The 19,742-nt window shown below is 45.7% G+C and overlaps 1 protein-coding gene, 1 long non-coding RNA gene and 1 other non-coding gene across 3 annotated transcripts; 1 reads left to right on the top strand and 2 right to left on the bottom strand.

Annotated features, from left to right (window-relative positions):
• Positions 1-202: 202 nt before the first annotated feature.
• Positions 203-2,998, bottom strand: LOC129631435 (heterogeneous nuclear ribonucleoprotein K). Its single transcript, XM_055552423.1, has one exon. The coding sequence runs from the start codon at positions 2,818-2,820 to the stop codon at positions 1,426-1,428; it is 1,395 nt and encodes a 464-aa protein (XP_055408398.1). The 5' UTR covers positions 2,821-2,998; the 3' UTR covers positions 203-1,425.
• A 618-nt stretch (positions 2,999-3,616) lies between these two features.
• LOC129632655 (U6 spliceosomal RNA) lies at positions 3,617-3,723 on the bottom strand. Its single transcript, XR_008704642.1, has one exon. It is a non-coding gene; the product is annotated as a U6 spliceosomal RNA (small nuclear RNA).
• Positions 3,724-8,775: 5,052 nt separating this feature from the next.
• LOC129632108 (uncharacterized) lies at positions 8,776-19,431 on the top strand. The gene is made up of 3 exons (XR_008704302.1): positions 8,776-9,074; positions 10,480-10,613; positions 19,322-19,431. It is a non-coding gene; the product is annotated as an uncharacterized LOC129632108 (long non-coding RNA).
• Positions 19,432-19,742: the final 311 nt, after the last annotated feature.

Below are 19,742 nucleotides of genomic sequence, written 5' to 3'. Positions count from 1 at the left end.
AGCCTTTCTACTTATCTCCCGGACCCTAAAACAATTTGTGATTCCTTAAGGACAATATTTTCCAGCTTGCATTCGAGTTGATCACAGTTCTTTTTTTTTTTTTTTTAATTTAAGATTATTGTATTTCCTTACAAGAGGAACGTTTTAACAAATTTTACAGGTGTCAATCAACTCTTGTTCAAAATTGGGCACACATCAAATCTAGCATTATGGGAGTTTTATTTGGAAGTGAACTTTAACTATTAATACAAATGCCAAGAGATACTACACAAAACATCCACAGGAATTTTTTTCATCTTTTTTTTTGAATTGTTCACAAACATTTCCTACATAATCCAACATACAACAGAGAAATGGTACATCTTTTTCTTTCAGTTTGCATACAATGGAAAAACAAGAATATATATATATATTTTACAAAGTTTAACTAATAGACACTACCAAGCTGACAGTTAAGTCTATATGTGAGAAATTATCTAATAAAAAATAATCAGAATTTATTTAGCATCAGTCACTTCCATAACCAAGTATTATTCTGATTGATAAAACTTGTCATTAAGCTTCTGGTATAAACTTATACCACTATTCCATCGGTTGTGTTGCTCCCCACCTTGGTTCTTCAGAATTACGAACAGAAAATCGTTGCAAAGTAGGGGCAAGCATTTGCAAAAACAAACAAAAATCCCCAGCTTATTATAAGCATGAAAGTGTGGTGGAATTTCCTCCCAAGCAATGGACTTCAAATCATTAAGAATCACCAGAACTGAGTATTGTCAAGATATTTTGCCTAAGTCCAAGAAGAGATGCCATTTATTTATATCCAACAGAGGACTGAAAATTAAACTTAGTGTTCCGTTTGGGGGTAGGTTGGAGGGAATTCAGCCATTTGAAAAATGACCATCTTAAAAAAAATGACCACCAAAAATAGGTTCACTAAATTTATTTTAAAAATCATAAAACGTTTCTTACAAAAGAGCATTACATTCTGCACACTGCTCTGAATAGATGCCAGGGACATATGGACTACTGTTACTTTTCCTCCCTGTCCCACCACCCCAAATGTTACAGTGACCACAAAGCAAAGTGTTCACAATAATTACATGGGGGGACTTCTTTAAACCACCAACAATGAACAAAAATTAAAATTCACTCACTCTGCTGCTGTTTCAAAATTTCAATGTTAGTTTTCGCACACCCTCCCCCACCCCCACCCTGTTTGTAAGGAACTAAAACATTACATCTGGTGAACAGCAAAGGTTTCACTACACCTCAAATGCAGAACACCTATGAAGCAGAGGAATGTTGGCTTTTTAAACAGAAGCAGATAAAAAAAAAAAGATGGAGGACTCCTTCAGTTCTTCACTAGTCTTAGAAAAACTTTCCAGAATACTGCTTCACACTATAAAAAAGAAAAAATATCTTGCATTAGAATCCTTCAACATCTGCATACTGCTTCACACTGTTCTGCAGCAAATACTGTGCATTCTGTATCTGGTCCTGTGTTCCCGTAATGGTAATGATCCAATCTTCGGATCCTTCTAAAGGCTCATCAATTTTGATCGAAGCTCCTGACTCATGACGGATTTGTTTAATCCGCTGACCACCTTTGCCAATAATAGATCCAGCCAAATCTTTGGGAATAGTTACTTGTGTAGTAATAATAGGTCCACCAAGATCACCATATGAGCCACGACCCCCTGCATAGGAATAATCATATCCAGAGCCACCCTGTGGTTCATAAGCCATCTGCCACTCTGATGGGCTCCATGTATCTATTGCAGAGTCCCAGGTTTCATCAGCACTGAAACCAACCATGCCATCATAACGGTCTCCAGGTCTTCCTCTTCTGTCATAGGCCATTAGATCTCCTCCTCTAGGTGGTGGTGGTGGTGGAAGAGGAAGATTCCGAGCTCTACTACCTCCCCGGCCACCTCGTCCGGGAGGGGGTGGAGGAGGTCCTCGACGAGGGCTCATATCATCATAATCTCTTCTGGAGGGAGGCATGGGACGCCCACCCCGACCAGGCGGCATTCTGTCAAAACCACCTCTTCCCCGCATGGGAAATCCCACAGGACGTCCACGGCGGTCATCAAACATCATTGTAAAACCACCATAATCATAGGTTTCATCATAAAAATTGGGATCATAAGGCTGAGCGCGTCCTTTGATGGGAGACTCTGATATAAGATCAAGGATGATCTTTATGCACTCTACAACCCTATCAGGTTTTCCTCCGATAAGAACGACTCTGTCAGTAGATTGAGGACAACATTCCTGGAAAAGTTTGATTGTTGTCTGAGTGTTCTCTCGAAGTTCTTTGATTTTAGCACCTTTGACTCCAATAATTCCTCCTGCCAGACTCTGATGAATCAACAGTCTCAACTCGCAGTCAAAGTCGCTTCCTTTATAGTGTTGGTAATTTAAGCATTCCACAGCATCAGATTCGAGCGGGAGCTGGCTGGTTGCAGTGGGTGATGGCAACTGCAGGCCCTCTTCCAAGGTAGGGATGATTTTCTTCAGAATTTCTCCAATCGTTTCAATATCAGCACTGATACTCAATATGCGCTCGGGGCCACTGCTGTCTGGGACTGAAACACTGGCATTGTAGTCTGTACGGAGAGCCTTAATATTCTTGCCTCCTTTTCCAATCACTGCCCCAGCATTCTTGCTCTGAAGCAGAATGCGTAATTCAACCATCTCATCAGTGTTTCTAGATCTTTTAAAAGCTTGTTCCTCTTCCATATCTTCAGCAGGGCGTTTACCAAATTCTCCATTGGTTTCAGTGTTGGGAAAGGTTTCCTCTGGCTGTTCAGTTTCCATTTTCTTGTATTCAAGGGACACACCAATCAGTTATTAAATATATCCTTCCAGGGCAGAACTGAAGTGCTCTGGGCGGGACCAACTGACACCCTAGCGCTGTAGTAGCCTATAGGCCGCAAATAGGCGGGAAGTAGGCAAGACGTCGAGGTCGGTGCAGCAGAGAAACAGAGGATAATGGCGTCTCTGATCACAGTTCTTGCCAGGCAACTTTTAACCTCATGACTTTTTGCGTCTATAAGCGCCAACTCTCTTCCTGTGAACACGCTCTTGGTTTTACTTGAATGTGTAGCTTTTGAATTGGAATTCTTAGAACTCCCAATAAATTCTCTTCTTGTTGCAGCTTCCTGCACTATTTCTTGGTTGACAATTGTGATACTATGATTTACAATAAGAAATATATGTTTGATCTTCATCCCCATTTCTGTACAGAGCTCCTAAGACTTTGTTTTTTCTTTAAAAAATTGAAGTGTAATTGATTTACAATATCATATTAGTTTAGGGTGTACAGCAGCACAGCAATTTTGTGTGTGTGTGTGTGTGTGTGTGTATTTATCCTTCAGCTTCTTTTCCCTTTTGGTTATAACAAAGTATTGAGTATAGTTCCTTGTACTGTCAGTAGGTCCTTGTTGGTTATCTGTTTTATTTTAATTATTTTGGGGATTCTATAACTTTATTCAACAATCGGCAGTTCTCATCCACCTTAACTGTAGATTTTTCGAAAGTGGTGACAGGCACATAGGTGACCAACATATAAAGCTTGTTTGATGAACTTTCCTTTTCATTATGTTTTTAGAACAAAAATACAGAATGCTTTGTGACTTTGCAGGTCTTCCTTGTTCAGGGGTCATGCTAATGTTCTCTGAATCATTCCATTTTTAGTATATGTGCTGCTGAAGCAAGCACTCTGTTTTATATATAGCAGTCTGTTCTTGCCTGGAGAAGCCCATGGACAGGGGAGCCTGTCCTACACTCCATGGGGTTGCGAAGAGTCAGACACGACTGAAGTGACTTGGCACCCACTCGGTGTGTATGTGTCAATCCCAATCTCCTAAATTATTCTTCCTTCTGCCCCATCCCTTTCCTCTTTGGTAACCGTTAAGATTGTTTTCTATGTCTGTGAGTCTCTGTTTTGAAAATAAGTTCATTTGTATCTTTTTTTTTAAAGATTCCAGGTGTAAGTGATATCATATGATATTTATCTTTCTCTGTTTGGCTTACTTCACTTAGTATGATCATCCCTAGGTCTGTCTACAAATGGCATTACTTCATTCTTTTTATCTTTTTAGGCCATGCCACACAGCTCCTGAGATCTTAGGTCTCCAAGCAGGGATCGAACCTGGGCCATCGGCAGTGAAAGTGGAGAATCTTGACCACTGGACCACCAGATAAGTCCCTAGTTCATTCTTTTTTATGACTGAGTAATATTCCATTTGCTGACTGTAGCTTTGTAGTATAGTCTGAAATCAGGGAGCCTGATTCCTGCGACTCTGTTTTTCTTTCTCAGGATTGTTTTAGCTATTCGAGGTCTTTTGTGTCTCCATACAAATTTAAAACTTTTTGTTCTAGTTCTTTCAAAAATGCCATTGGTAATTTGGTGGAGACTGCATTGAATCTGTAGATTGCCTTGGGTAATATAGTCATTTTGACCAAATTGATTCTTCCAGTACAAGAACCTCCTAAGACTTGGAATTTCTGGTGTAATGAGAGCCATAAAGGTGTCTTTTGTTAACGGGGTGACTTTCAGAACTCACCTATATTTGGGGGCTGGTTGCCAGGGGAGACAGCCTTGTGGTTCGAGGGCTGGAGCTTCCAGCACGCCCTCAGTGGGAGGGGGCTGGGGTTGGAGCTGTCACCGGTGGCCCATGATTCAATCAATCGTCTCTGTGTAAGGAAACCTCCATAAAAATCCCAAAGGACTGGACTCAGAGCTTCCAGCCTGGTGAACAAGTAGAGATCTGGGGAGAGTGATGACCCTTGAAGGGACGTGGAAGTTCTGTGCCCCTGTCCATAATTTGTGGTCCGTTCTGGCTGTTCCTGAGTTATATCCTTTTATAATAAACTGGCGATCTAGTGAGTAAACAAATTTTCTGAGTTCTGCAAGCCCCTCTAGCAAATTAATTGCACTCAAGGGAGGGGGGTCGTGGGAACCTCTGATTTACAGATAGTCAGTTAGAAGCGCAGATAACAACCTGGATTTAAGACTGGCCTCTGAAATGGGGCGGGGGTCAGTCTTGAAGGACTGAGCCCTGAACTGTGAAATCGAATGTAATCCCTAGGTAGACAGTGTCAGAACTGAGGTGAATCTTAGGACATCCAGCTGGTGCCTCCGGGGCCTGAGAATTGTTCGTTGGTGTGAGGAAACCCTCGCTCCCTCATACCCAAGGGAACTGGGTGTGCAGCACTCTCATTCACCATTGGCTCAGGCCAACTTTGCACAGCAGGAGACGGGTCTCAGGAGTATGTCCATTCATTGTGAGCTTTCCCAGTGACCCCTGTCGTGGAAGGACAGGCCGGCCCCAGGCAGGAAATGTCCTCGTGAGGGGGAGGCCCTGGAATGAACGCCAGAGCCCTGGGCCCTTCCCTTCTGTCCTCCTCCACGGGGGGCCTGGACACCCGTCAGCCTTTCCCTCCATGCAGGGAGGCCTCCTAAGGTGAGCTTCTTGGTTCTGCCCTGTTCAGGGGAAGGCCACAGGGCCATAGGATCTGTGGAATCTTGGAGGGAACAAGCTTGTAGCTGGGGTGGATCTTCATGGAGGTTATGGATTTCAGGGTCTTCAGAGATAAGGGCCCGTTGACATTTTTTGGCAGCTGTGAGAACAGCTCAGAGCCTGACCTGCAGATGGGCAACAGCCAGTCAGCTGCCCTCTCTCCTTCCTACTGCACAGAATCTTTTTTTAAAAAAATTCTATTTGAGTATAGTTAACTTACAGTGCCATGTTTCAGGTGCACAGAAAGTGATTGTTACACATTCACATCGACTCAGTCTTTTGCAGATTGTTTTCTCATACAAGTTATCACAGAATGTTGAGAGTTCCCTGTGCTATGCCACAGGTCCTTGCTGGCTATCTTTTCTAAAATTTATTTTTAATTGGAGGATAATTGCTTTATGTCTGCCTTATATGTAGCAGTGTGTGTGTTCATCCCAAGCTCCTGCTTTATCCCGAGGCCTACCTGTCCCCTTTGGTAACCATGTGTTTTCCATACCCGTAAGTCTGTTTCTATTTTGTAAATCAGTTCATTTGTGTCATTGTTTAAATTAGATTCCTCATACGATTTTGTCTTTCTTTGAAATATGTTACAAAGTGTGATAATCTCCAGGCCCTTCCATGTTGCTGCACATGGCACTATTTCATTATTTAGGGCTGAGTAATATTTCATTGTGTATATGTACAGTATCTTCTTTATTCCTCTGTTGATGGGCATTTAGAGTGCTTCCATATTTTGGCTATTGTAAACAGTGCTGCAGTGAACATTACGGTCCATGTATATTTTCTTTTCTTCTTTAAAATTTTGCTTTTTTTTACTTTTAATTTTTATTGGAGTAGAGTTGATTTACAATGTGTTAGTTTCAGGTGTACAAGAAAGTGAATCAGTTGTAAATGCACATTTATCCATTCTTTTTTAAACTTATTATTTCTTTACTTACTTTTTGACTGCAATGGTCTTCCTTGCTGCCCACAAGCTTCCCATAGTCCTGGTGAGCGGGGACCACCCTCTAGCTGCCCTGAGGAGGGTTCTCACTGTGGCGGCTTCTCTGGATTCAGCGCACAGGCGCCAGGTCCTGCAGGCTACAGCGGTTGCAGCTCGTGGCCCGGTTGTGGTGCACGGGCAGCAGCTGGAATCTTCCCCCCGCAGGGATCCAGCCCATGTCCCCCACAGTGGCAGGTGGATTCTTAACCGGTAGACCACCAGGGAAGTGCATATTCATTTTCTTTATTCTTTCCTCATACAGGATATTACAGAATACTGAGTCGAGTTCCTTGTGCTATAGAGTAGATTCCTACTAGTCACCTATGTTATGTATGGTAGTGTGTACGTGTTGACCCAAATCCCTTAATTTATCCCTCCGCCTCCCCATATCCCCTTGGATAACCACAAATTTGTTTTCTACATCTCTGACTCTGTTTCTGTTTTGCAAATAAGATCATTTGTACAATTTTTTTCCATTCCACGTATAAGCCATATCATGTTTATGTTTCAGTGTCTCAGTTATTTGACACAGTGTGATCAACTCTGGATCCTGCAAAGGGCATTTTTCATTCTTTCCTATGGCTGAGTAATTGTCCGCAGCATATGTGTAGCGCAGCTTCAGTATCCACTCATCTGCGGATGGACATTTTGGTTGCGTCCGTGCCTTTGCCATTGTAAACAGTGCCACAGTGTAAACAGTTCCCTTGGTGTAAACGCTGGGGTGCCTGTGTCCTTTAGAAGGGTGGTTTTGGCCGGAATAGGCCCTGGAGTGGGATTTCAGGATCTTCTACTGGCTTGGTTCTTCATTTTGAAAAAAACCTGGATACAGTTCTCCGTAGTGTCTGTTAGTGATTTCCATCCCCAGCAGCAGTGTAGGAGGCTTCCCTTTTGCCCACACCGTCTCCAACATTTACTGTTTGTTGATTCGGTGAGGACTGGTGCCAGATGATGGCTTGTTAGAGTTTTGGTTTGCATTTTGTGAAGAATTAGGGAGGCTGAGGCTCTTTCCAGGTCTATGTTTTTTGCTTTTTGTAAGTGTGAGCCAAATTTGCCTTTTGAAGTTGGCCCTGAAAGTCGGCCCTGTTTTAAATTCTTTTTCTATTACTTACAGCAAAATACATCTTGGGGGGTGGGGTCATTTCGCAGGCCTCCTGCAGAAAATGGGCCCATTAGCCCCGGTTTTAAAGCTGTGGTTCCAGTTTACAGCCATAAGGTAGCAGCAGTTCCTTATACTCCACTCAGGGTCCAGGGGCAAAAAGACCCTCAGCAAAAGGCATGTGCCTGGGTTGTAAATGAATTGCAAACTGCCAGAGCCAATACCCAAGGCCTCGAGTGTCATTACTTCTTGCCCCTTCCTCTTTGTCCCCAGACATATCCTGCTGCTGCTGCTGCTAAGTCTCTTCAGTCATGTCTGACTCTGCTGTGCTGAGGCAGCTGCCCCATCAGCTGTCAGGAGGGACACTAGGGAGGAGACTGGAAGCGAGAAACCTGCCGCCAGCAGGTGTGGAGACAGGAAGACTATTGAAAGTTCTTCCAGCCCAGAGCATCCAACATGTTTTGGGTGCCAATGGCTTGGTGTAGCTGTAGGAGGGCCCACCTGGATATGAAACTCGTGGTCCCATCAGGAGAGGACTGGGCACTCAGGCTCCAAGGGGGTCCTTCTTCTGGCACGTCCTCTCCAGATCCCCCAGCCCAGCCAGAGCCCAGCCGTGGAGGTGACACCAGTCCAGGTCACTGAACCCGTCTGAGTCCAGGTGTAGCCTTTCATGTAACTTTTATTTTCTGTTGGGTAGAGCGGATTCACACTGTTGTGTTTGTTGGGGTGTGCTGCAGGTTGACTCAGTTCTACATGCACACGCATCTGTTCTTTTTTGGATTCTCTTCCCCAGAGCTTATGACAGAGTGTTGGTAGAATTCCTTGTTCTATCCCATACATCCGTGTTCAGAATGCTATCGATCTGTATATTTAGAAGCGTGTATGGTTTATTCCCAAATTCTACCTTATCTCTTTCCCTGCCTTCACCCCTCCCCTAACTCCTTCTTTTCCTTTCGTAACTCTTGAGTTTGTTTTCTAAGGCTGTGAGTCTGTTTCTGTTTGGTAAATCCTTTCACGTGTATCCATTTTTAGATTACACCTGTAAATGATATCATAAGCTATTTGTCTTTCTCTGAGTTTGATCATCTCCAGGTCTATCCATATTGCTGCAAATGGCATGAATTCATTCCTTTTTTATGGCTGAGTAATAGTCCATTGCATACATGTAGCATACCCCCAGTATCTGTTCATCTCTGGAGGGAAGTTTTGATTGCTTCTGTGCTTTGTCTGTTGTCAATAGTGCCGCAGTGAATCATGGGATTCTCGTGTCTTTCTGAAGGATGGTTTGCCTGAGTATAGGCCTTGAGTGGGATTGCAGAATCTTATGCTAGCTTTGTATCTAGTTCCAAAAGGAGCTTCATGATCTGCATCGTGGCTGTTAGCAGTTTCCATTCCCAGCAATAGCATTGGAAGCTTCCCTTTTCACCACACTATCTCCAAGATTTAGTTTGTGGATTTGATGAGGACGGTAAGCAGATGATAGCTCGTTTTAGTTGTGGTTTGTATTTCTCTACATATTATAGAGGCAGAGGTCTTTTCAGGTACAGATTTTGTGTGTGTGTGTGTGTGTGTGTGTGTGTTTTGTAAGTGTGAGCCAAATTTGCCTTTTGAAACTGGCCCCGAATGTCTGGCTTGCTTGGAATTCTTTTGCGATTACCTACTGTAGGCTATTTCTCCAAGGCGGGGGTCATTTAGAGCCCCACAGACCTACTGCATAAAACGGGATAAAATGTGCCCATCCCTGTGCTGTGCTCAGTCCTCTTTGATTTTTGCCGCCCCAGGGACTGTAGCCCAGCAGGCTCCTCTGTCCATGGAGTTTCCCAGGCAAGAATACTGGAGTGGGTAGCCATTTCCTTCTCCAGAGAATCTTCCTGACTCAGGGATAGAGCCCACATCTCTTGCATCTCCTACATTGGCAGGCGGGTTCTTTACCATTAGCGCCACCTGGGACATCTTAGCAAAAGGCATTTTCCTGGGTTGTAAACTAGAGGGCAAAGGGCTAGAACAAACACCCAAGGTGATTACTTTTTGCCCCTTACTTCTAGCCCTCCAACTAGGGCTAGAACCCCTAACTGCTATGCTGAGGCAGCTGTCCCATGTAGCTGTCAGAAGGGACTCCAGGGAAGGAAGCTAGAAGTGGGAACCCCATCACCAGCAGAGGAGGAGACAGGATGACTGTTGAAAGCTCTTCCAGCCCAGAGCATCCAACATTTTTCAAGTTTAAAAGATGGGTGTAGCTATAGGAGGGCCCACCTGGATGCGAAACTTGTGGTCCCATTAAGAGGGGACCAGGCACTCCAGATCCAACGTGGGGGGTCATTAGCTGGCATAGCCTCTCCAGCTCTCCTAAAGTCCAGTCTCAGGAAGCAAGCCTGCTCAGGCCTCAGAGAGGTGGCTTCCACCGAGGTCACCCGAGGGGAATGGTGTAGCTATTTGTCTTCGTGTAATCCTTTTGTGTAATTTTTATGTTCTCTTACAGTAGCATTGATTTACAGTGTTGTGTTTGCCTGAAGTGTGCAGCAAGTTGGTTCAGGTCTGCGTATATATGTATCTGTCCTTTTTCAGATTCTCTTCCCATAGAATTGTGACATAGTGTTGGGTAGCGCTCCTCATTCTATCCCGTACTTCCTAGTTCAGTATACTTTGTTTCTGTCTATGTATTTGAAAGAGTGTCTGGTTTATTCCCAACATCCTACCTTATCTCTGCCCCTGCCCCTGCCCCTCCCCTGGCTCCATCTTTCCCTTTGGTAACTCCTGAGTTTGTATTCCAAGTCTGTGCGTCTGTTTCTCTTTGGTAAATTCATTCATTCGTGTCCATTTTTGGATTCCTCCTATAAGTGATATCCTATGGTATTTGTCTTTCTCTGACTTAGTTGGATCATCTCCAGATCCATCCATATTGCTGCAGATGGCATGATCTCACTGCACAGGCGCAGGAGGGCCTAGAGGAGCTATCCCACGTTGAAGGTTAAGAAGGGCGGCGGTGAGGAGATACCCCTCGTCCAAGGTAAGGAGCAAGGGCTTCGCTTTGTTGGAGCAGCTGTGAAGAGATACCCCACGCCGAAGGTAAGAGAAACCCAAGTAAGACGGTAGGTGTTGCAAGAGGGCATCAGAGGGCAGACACACTGAAACCATACTCACGGAAAACTAGTCAATCTAATCACACTAGGACCACAGCCTTCTCTAACTCAATGAAACTAAGCCATGCCCGTAGGGCAACCCAAGATGGGCGGGTCATGGTGGAGAGATCTGACAGAATGTGGTCCACTGGAGAAGAGAATGGCAAACCACTTCAGTATTCTTGCCTTGAGAACCCCATGAACAGGATGAAAAGGCAAAATGATAGGATACTGAAAGAGAAACTCCCCAGGTCAGTAGGTGCCCAATATGCTACTGGAGATCAGTGGAGAAATAACTCCAGAAAGAATGAAGGGATGGAGCCAAAGCAAAAAGAATACCCAGCTGTGGATGTGACTGGTGATAGAAGCAAGGTCCGATGCTATAAAGAGCAATATTGCATAGGAACCTGGAATGTCAGGTCCATGAATCAAGGCAAATTGGAAGTGGTCAAACAGGAGATGGCGAGAGTGAATGTAGACATTCTAGGAATCAGCGAACTGAAATGGGCTAGAATGGGTGAATTTAACTCAGATGACCATTATATCTACTACTGCGGGCAGGAATCCCTCAGAAGAAACGGAGTAGCCATCATGGTCAACAAAAGAGTCTGAAATGCAGTACTTGGACGCAATCTCAAAAATGACAGAATGATCTCTGTTCGTTTCCAAGGCAAACCATTCAATATCACAGTAATCCAAGTCTATGCCCCAACCAGTAACACTGAAGAAGCTGAAGTTGAATGGTTCTATGAAGACCTACAAGACCTTTTAGAACTAACACCCAAAAAAGATGTCCTTTTCATTATAGGGGACTGGAATGCAAAAGTAGGAAGTCAAGAAACACCTGGAGTAACAGGCAAATTTGGCCTTGGAATACAGAATGAAGCAGGGCAAAGACTAATAGAGTTTTGCCAAGAAAATGCACTGGTCATAACAAACACCCTCTTCCAACAACACAAGAGAAGACTCTATACATGGACATCACCAGATGGTCAACACTGAAATCAGATTGATTATATTCTTTGCGGCCAAAGATGGAGAAGCTCTATACAGTCAGCAAAAACAAGACCAGGAGCTACCTATGGCTCAGACCATGAACTCCTTATTGCCAAATTCAGACTTAAATTGAAGAAAGTAGGGAAAACCACTAGACCATTCAGGTATGACCTAAATCAAATCCCTTATGATTATACAGTGGAAGTGAGAAATAGATTTAAGGGCCTAGATCTGATAGATAGAGTGCCTGATGAACTATGGAATGAGGTTCGTGACATTGTACAGGAGACAGGGATCAAGACCATCCCCATGGAAAATAAATGCAAAAAAGCAAAATAGCTGTCTGTGGAGGCCTTACAAATAGCTGTGAAAAGAAGAGAAGAAAAAGCAAAGGAGAAAAGGAAAGATATAAACATCTGAATGCAGAGTTCCAAAGAATAGCAAGAAGAGATAAGAAAGACTTCTTCAGCGATCAATGCAAAGAAATAGAGGAAAACAACAGAATGGGAAAGAATAGAGATCTCTTCAAGAAAATCAGAGAAACCAAAGGAATATTTCATGCAAAGATGGGCTCGATAAAGGACAGAAATGGTATGGACCTAGCAGAAGCAGAAGATATTAAGAAGAGGTGGCAAGAATACACAGAAGAACTGTACCAAAAAGATCTTCACGACCCAGATAATCATGATGGTGTGATCACTGACCTAGAGCCAGACATCCTGGAATGTGAAGTCAAGTGGGCCTTAGAAAGCATCACTACGAACAAAGCTAGTGGAGGTGATGGAATTCCAGTTGAGCTATTCCAAATCCTGAAAGATGATGCTGTGAAAGTGCTGCACTCAATATGCCAGCAAATTTGGAAAACTCAGCAGTGGCCACAAGACTGGAAAAGGTCAGTTTTCATTCCAATCCCAAAGAAAGGCAATGTCAAAGAATGCTCAAACTACTACACAGTTGCACTCATCTCACACGCTAGTAAAGTAATGCTCAAAATTCTCCAAGCCAGGCTTCAGCAATATGTGAACCGTGAACTTCCTGATGTTCAAGCTGGTTTTAGAAAAGGAAGAAGAACCAGAGATCAAATTGCCAACATCCGCTGGATCATGGAAAAAGCAAGAGAGTTCCAGAAAAACATCTATTTCTGCTTTATTGACTATGCCAAAGCCTTTGATTGTGTGGATCACAATAAACTGTGGAAAATTCTGAAAGAGATGGGAATACCAGACCACCTGATCTGCCTCTTGAGAAATTTGTATGCAGGTCAGGAAGCAACAGTTAGAACTGGACATGGAACAACAGACTGGTTCCAAATAGGAAAAGGAGTACGTCAAGGCTGTATATTGTCACCCTGCTTATTTAACTTATATGCAGAGTACATCATGAGAAACGCTGGACTGAAAGAAACACAAGCTGGAATCAAGATTGCCGGGAGAAATATCAGTAACCTCAGATGTGCAGATGACACTACCCTTATGGCAGAAAATGAAGAGGAACTAAAAAGCCTCTTGATGAAGGTGAAAGAGGAGAGTAAAAAGTTGGCTTAAAGCTCAACATTCTGAAAACTAAGATCATGGCATCCAGTCCCATCATTTCATGGCAAATAGATGGGGAAACAGTGGGAAACAGTGTCAGACTTTATTTTTCTGGGCTCCAAAGTCACTATAGATGGTGACTGCAGCCATGAAATTAAAAGACGCTTACTCCTTGGAAGGAAAGTTATGACCAACCTAGATAGCATATTCAAAAGCAGAGACATTACTTTGCCAACAAAGGTTCGTCTAGTCAAGGCTATTGTTTTTCCTGTGGTCATGTATGGATGTGAGAGTTGGACTGTGAAGAAGGCTGAGCGCTGAAGAATGGACGCTTTTGAACTGTGGTGTTGGAGAAGACTCTTGAGAGTCCCTTGGGCTGCAAGGAGATCCAACCAGTCCATTCTGAAGGAGATCAGCCCTGGGATTTCTTTGGAAGGAATGATGCTAAAGCTGAAATTCCAGTACTTTGTCCACCTCATGCGAAGAGTTGACTCATTGGAAAAGACTCTGATGCTGGGAGGGATTGGGGGCAGGAGGAGAAGGGGATGACAGAGGATGAGATGGCTGGATGGCATCACTGACTCGATGGACGTGAGTCTGAGTGAACTCTGGGAGTTGGTGATGGACAGGGAGGCCTGGGGTGCTGTGATTCATGGGGTCGCAAAGAGTTGGACATGACTGAGTGACTGATCTGATCTTGGCATATCTGTAGCCCATCTCTGTGTCCATTCGTCTGTGGATGGACATTTTGGTTCCTTCTACTCCGTGGCTATTGTAAATACTTCCGCAGTGCACGCTGGGGTGCACGTGTCTTTCTGAAGGATAGTTTTGACCAATTTAGGCCCTGGAGTGGGATTGAGGGTTAGGCTAGCTTTGTCTGTGGTTGTGAAAGGAGCTGCATGATGTTCTGCTCTGTGGCTGCCAGCAGTTTCCATTCCCAGCAGCAGCATAGGAGGGTTCCCTTTTCTCCACGCTGTCTCCTAAATTTCTCCTGAGAACTTGGTGAGGATAGTTGGTTATAGTTGTGGTATGCATTTCTCTAAGAATTCGGGTCTTTTCAGGTCCCGATTTTGTGTTTGTTGGTAAGTAGGAGCCAAATTGGAGAAGGCAGTGGTACCGCACTTCAGTACTTTTGCCTAGAAAATCCCATGGACGGAGGAGCCTGGTGGGCTGCAGTCCATGGGGTCGCTAAGAGTCGGACACGACTGAGCAACTTCACTTTCCCTTTTCACTTTCATGCACTGGAGAAGGAAATGGCAACCCACTCCAGTGTTCTTGCCTGGAGAATCCCAGGGACGGGGAAGCCTGGTGGGCTGCCGTCTATGGGGTCGCACAGAGTCGGACACGACTGAAGCGACGTAGCAGCAGCAGCAGCAGGAGCCAAATTAGCGTTTTGAAATGGGCTCTGAAAGCCAGGCCTGTTTGGAATTCTTTTTCTGTCACCTGCTGCAGGATGTTTTTCGGGAGCGGCGGTCAACTAGAGCCCCACAGCCCCACAGGCTTCCGGAGGCGAGTATGCCCGAAGACCTGATTTTAAACCTGCTGTTCCAGTTAATGGCCACAAGGCGGCAGCACTTCCTCATGCCTCTATAGGGGGAACCAAGGCAACCAGAGCCTTAGCCAAAGGCATGTTCCCGGGTGGTGAATCGGAGAGCAGAGTGCCAGAACACACACCCATGGTCTCGACTGTCATCACTTCCTGCCCCTTACTCGTAGCCCCCCGGTAATATCTGAACCCCCAAATACGTGCTGTGCTGAGGCAGCTGTCCCACGTAGTTATCAGGAGCGATTCTAAGGAAGGACACTGGAAGTGGGAACCCCACCACCAGCAGAGGTGGAATCAAGGACTGTTGAAAGCTCTTCCAGCCCAGAGCATCCACCAGCTTTTGGGTGTAAAAGGCTTAGTGCAGCTGTAGAAGGCCCCACTGGATGTGAAGCTTGTGGCGCCATCCAGAGGGGACCAGGCACTCCAGATCCAAGGGGACGGTGGTTATTGGCTGGCATGTCCTCCCCAGCTCCCCCAGCTCAACCCAAGTTCAGCCTTGGGTACCCAGCCTGGTCAGGCTCCAGGGAAGTGACTCCTGCCCAGTCACGGAACTGGAGGGGAATAAAGTAACCGTTTGTTTTCGGTTTTATCCTTTCATATAATTTTTACTTTCTATTGGGGTAGAGCTGATTTACACTAGTGTGTTTGTTTGAGGTGTACATCAAGTTGATTCAGTTCTAGACATAGGTGTATCTGTTCTTTCCTGGATTCTCTTCCTATAGAACTCACGACAGTGTTGGTGGAGCTGCTGGTTCTGTCCCACACATCCTTGTTCAGTATGCTTCGTTTCTATCTACCTACCTGTGTATTAGAAGCATGTGTGGTTTATTCCCAACGTTCTACCTTATCGTTATCTCTGCCTTCACCCTTCCCCCAGCCCCTTCTTTTCCTTTGGTAACTCTAAGTTTATTTTTTTAAGTCTGTGAGTTTGTTTCTGTTTGGTAAATTTGTTCATGTGTATCCAATTTAGATTACACCTGTAAGTGATATCATAAGCTATTTGTCTTTCTCTGACTTAGTTTGATCATCTCCAGGTCTATCCATATTGCAAATGGCATGTTTCCATTCCTTTTCTATGGTTGAATAATACTCCATTGCATGTATGTAGCATACCTTCAGTATCCATTCAACTGTGGATGGAAGTTGTGATCGCTTCTGTGCTTTGTCTATTGTAAATAGTGCTGCAGTGAATCATGGGATTCTTGTGTCGTTTCGAAGGATGGTCTGCCCGAGCATAGGCCCTGCGTGGGACTGCAGAATCTTATACCAGCTTTGTTCTTCGTTTGAAAGGAGCTGCATGATGTTCTGCACCGTGGCTGTTAGCAGTTCCCATTCCCAGCAATAGCATTGGAGGCTTCCGTTTTCACCACAGCCTCTCCAAGATTTGTGGTCTGTGGATTGGTTGTGGTTGTGGTTTGCACGTCTCTATGTATTATGGAGGCAGAGGTCATTTCGGTTCCGGGTTTTGTGCTTTTTTGTTATGTATGAGGCAAATTTGCTCTTTGAAAATAGTCTGGAAAGTTGGCCCTATTCACAGTTCTTTTTTGATTACCTTCTGTTGTATACTTCTCGGGGAGCAGGGATCATTTAGAGCCCCACGGGCCTGTTGAACAAAATGTGCCCATCCCTGTGCTGTGCTCAGTCATGTCTGATCTTTGCCACCCGGTGGACTGTAGCCCGCCAGGTTCCTCTGTCCATGGGATTTCCCAGGCAAGGATACTGGAGTGGGCTGCCATTTCCTTCTCCAGAGGATCTTCCCGACCCAGGAATGGAACCTGCAGTTCAGTTCAGTTCAGTTCAGTTACTCAGTCGTGTCCGACTCTTTGCAACCCCATGAATTGCAGCACGCCAGGCCTCCCTGTCCATCACCAACTCCCGGAGTTCACTCAAACTCACGTCCACCGAGTCGGTGATGCCATCCAGCCATCTCATCCTCTGTCGTCCCCTTCTCCTCCTGCCCCCAATCCCTCCCAGCATCAGAGTCTTTTCCAATGAGTCAACTCTTTGCATGAGGTGGCCAAAGTACTGGAGTTTCAGTTTTAGCATCACTCCTTCCAAAGAAATCCCAGGGCTGATCTCCTTCAGAATGGACTGGTTGGATCTCCTTGCAGTCCAAGGGACTCTCAAGAGTCTTCTCCAACACCACAGTTCAAAAGCATCAATTCTTCGGTGCTCAGCTTTCTTCACAGTCCAACTCTCACATCCATACATGACCACTGGAAAAACCATAGCCTTCTCTAGATGGACCTTGTTGGCAAAGTAATGTCTCTGCTTTTGAGTATGCTATCTAGGGAAGCCCCCAATTGTGACCATGCTGCTGCTAAGTCACTTCAGTCGTGTCCGACTCTGTGCGACCCCACAGGCGGCAGCCCACCAGGCTCCCCCGTCCCTGGGATTCTCCAGGCAAGAATACTAGAGTGGGTTGCCATTTCCTTCTCCAATGCATGAAAGTGAAAAGTGAAAGTGAAGTCGCTCAGTTGTGTCCAACTCTTAGCGACCTCATGGACTGCAGCCTACCAGGCTCCTCCATCCATGGGATTTTCCAGGCAAGAGCACTGGAGTGGGGCCATTGCCTTCTCCGAAATGTGACCCTGAGCCCCAGCTTTAATGTTGTTGTTCCAGACATCAGCCACGAGGTGGCAGCACTTCCTCACACCCGCTCGGGGAACAGGGCAAGCCGAGCCTTAGTACCAGGCGTGTTCCTGGGCTGTAAACTAGAGCACAGCGCCAGAGCAAACACCCAGGGCCTCGAGTGTCATCACTTCTTGCCCCTTACTCTTCACCCCCAGTCATATCCGAATCCCCCGCCCAGTGCTGCTCTGAGGCAGCTACCCCGGTAGCTGTCGGAGGGACCCTAGGGAAGGAGGCTGGAAATGGAAGCCCTGCCACCAGCAGATGAGGAGACCGCATGGCTGCTGAAACATCTTCCAGCGCAGAGCATCGAATACTTTTTGAGCAAAAGGCCTGGTGTGGGTGTAGGAGGGCCTGCCTGGGTGTGAATCTGTGGTCCCACCCAGAATGGACCAGGTGCCTCAGATCCGGGGGGTGGGGGGCTCATTTACTGGCACCGCAGCCCCTCAAGCTGACTGAAGCCCAGCTTGGGGAAGCAAGCCTGCCCAGACCCCAGGGCGCTGAGTCCAGCCCTGGGCATCAAAACCAAGGGGAGTAGCCATTTGTCTTCGGCTTTATTCTTTCATGTAACTTTTATTTTCTGTTGGGGAGGGCTGATTTACAATGTTTAGTTTGTTTGAGGCGTACAGCAAGTTGATTCAGTTCTACACATACGTGTGTCTGTTCTTCGGATTCTCTTCCTATAGAGCTTGTGACTGAGTGTTGGGCAGAGTTCCTTGTTCTACCCTGTACATCCCTGTTCAATGTGCTTTGTTTGTATCTGTGTATTTAGAAGTGTCTGCAGTTTATTCCCAACATCCTACGTTACCGCTATTCCTGCCCCTGCCCTTCCCCTGCCTCCTTCTCTCCCTTTGGTGACTATGAGTTTGTTATCAAAGTCAGGGAGTCTGCATCTGCCTGGTAAATTCGCTCCTGTGCATCATTTTCAGATTCCACCTTTAAGTGCTATTTGTCTTTCTCTGACTTAGTTTCATCATTTCCAGGTCCATCCGCATGGCTGCAAACGACATGATTCCATTCTTTTAATGGCTGAGTAGTAGCCCATTGCAGACCTGTGGCACACCTCCAGTACCTTTTCATCTGCAGATGGGCGTTTCGGTCGCTTCCATGCCTTGGCTGCAGTAACTAGTGCTGCGGTGGCGGTTGAGGCGCACGTGTCTTTTTGAAGAATGGTTTTGTCCAAATATAAGCCCTGGAGTGGGATTTCAGGATGAGATGCTTGCTTTGTTCTTCCTTCTGAAAGCGGCTACGAGATGTTCTGCATTGTGGGTGTTAGCAGTTTCCATCCCCAGCGGCCGCGTAGGAGGGTTCCCTTTCCCCACACTGACTCTAGCATTTACAGTTTGTTGATTTGCTGAGGGCTAGTGCCCATTGATAGCTCATTATAGTGGTTTGCATTGCGGTTTGCATTTGTATATTATGGTTTGCATTTCTCTAAGAATGAGGGAGGCTGGGGCTCTTTTCAGGTCCAGGTTTCTGTTTTGTCCTGTGTGAGCCAAAATTGCCTTTTGAAATTGGCCCTGAAAGTCAGCCCCGTTTGGAATTCTTTTCCTGTTACCTACTGCAAGCTATTTCTCGGGGGGTGGGGGTAGGGGAGGTGGAGTGGGCGAGGATGGGTGGGGGAGTGGGGAGGGGTGGGGGTGGGCTGGCAGCATTTGGTCTCTTCGGGCCTCCCCAAGAAAATGTACTCATTAACTCTGGTGTTACAGTTGTTGCTCCGATGAACAGCCAAAAGAAGGCAGCACTTCCCTATGCCCCACTCCTGAACTGGGCGAGCAGAGCCTCAGTAAAAGGCACGCTCCTGGGTTGTAAACTAGAGAGCAGAGGGCCAGAACAAACACCCAGGGCCTTGAGCATCACTACATGTTGCCCCTTATTCTTCCTTCCGCAGACATAACCCACACGCTGAGTGCTGTGCTGAGGCAGCTGCCTTAGAGCAGCTCTGAGGGAGAGGCTGAAGTGGAAACCTCACCGCCGGCGGACGTGGAGACTACTGACACTAATGTCTGTGTTGCTAGAAATTGCGTGGTTTATTCTTTGTTATGGCTGACTCATGGTCCATTGCATACACGTAGTACATTTAGTATCCATTCACCTGTGGATGGGCATTGTGTTTGCTTCCCTGTCTTTGCTACTGTAAATAGCGCTGCAGTGAAGGTTGGGGTGCGCGTGTCGTTCTGAGGATGCTTTGCTTGGGTGTAGTCTTCAGCGTGGGACTGCAGGGTTTTATGCTAGCTCTGTTTGTCATTTTCAAAAGAACCTGAATGATGTTCTCCGCAGTGGCTGTTAGCAACATCCATTCCCAGCAGCAG

This window comes from Bubalus kerabau, chromosome 17 (genome assembly GCF_029407905.1).
Source record: "Bubalus kerabau isolate K-KA32 ecotype Philippines breed swamp buffalo chromosome 17, PCC_UOA_SB_1v2, whole genome shotgun sequence".
Classification (NCBI taxonomy): Eukaryota; Metazoa; Chordata; class Mammalia; order Artiodactyla; family Bovidae; genus Bubalus; species Bubalus kerabau.
This window is presented reverse-complemented; position numbering and strand designations above follow the sequence as displayed.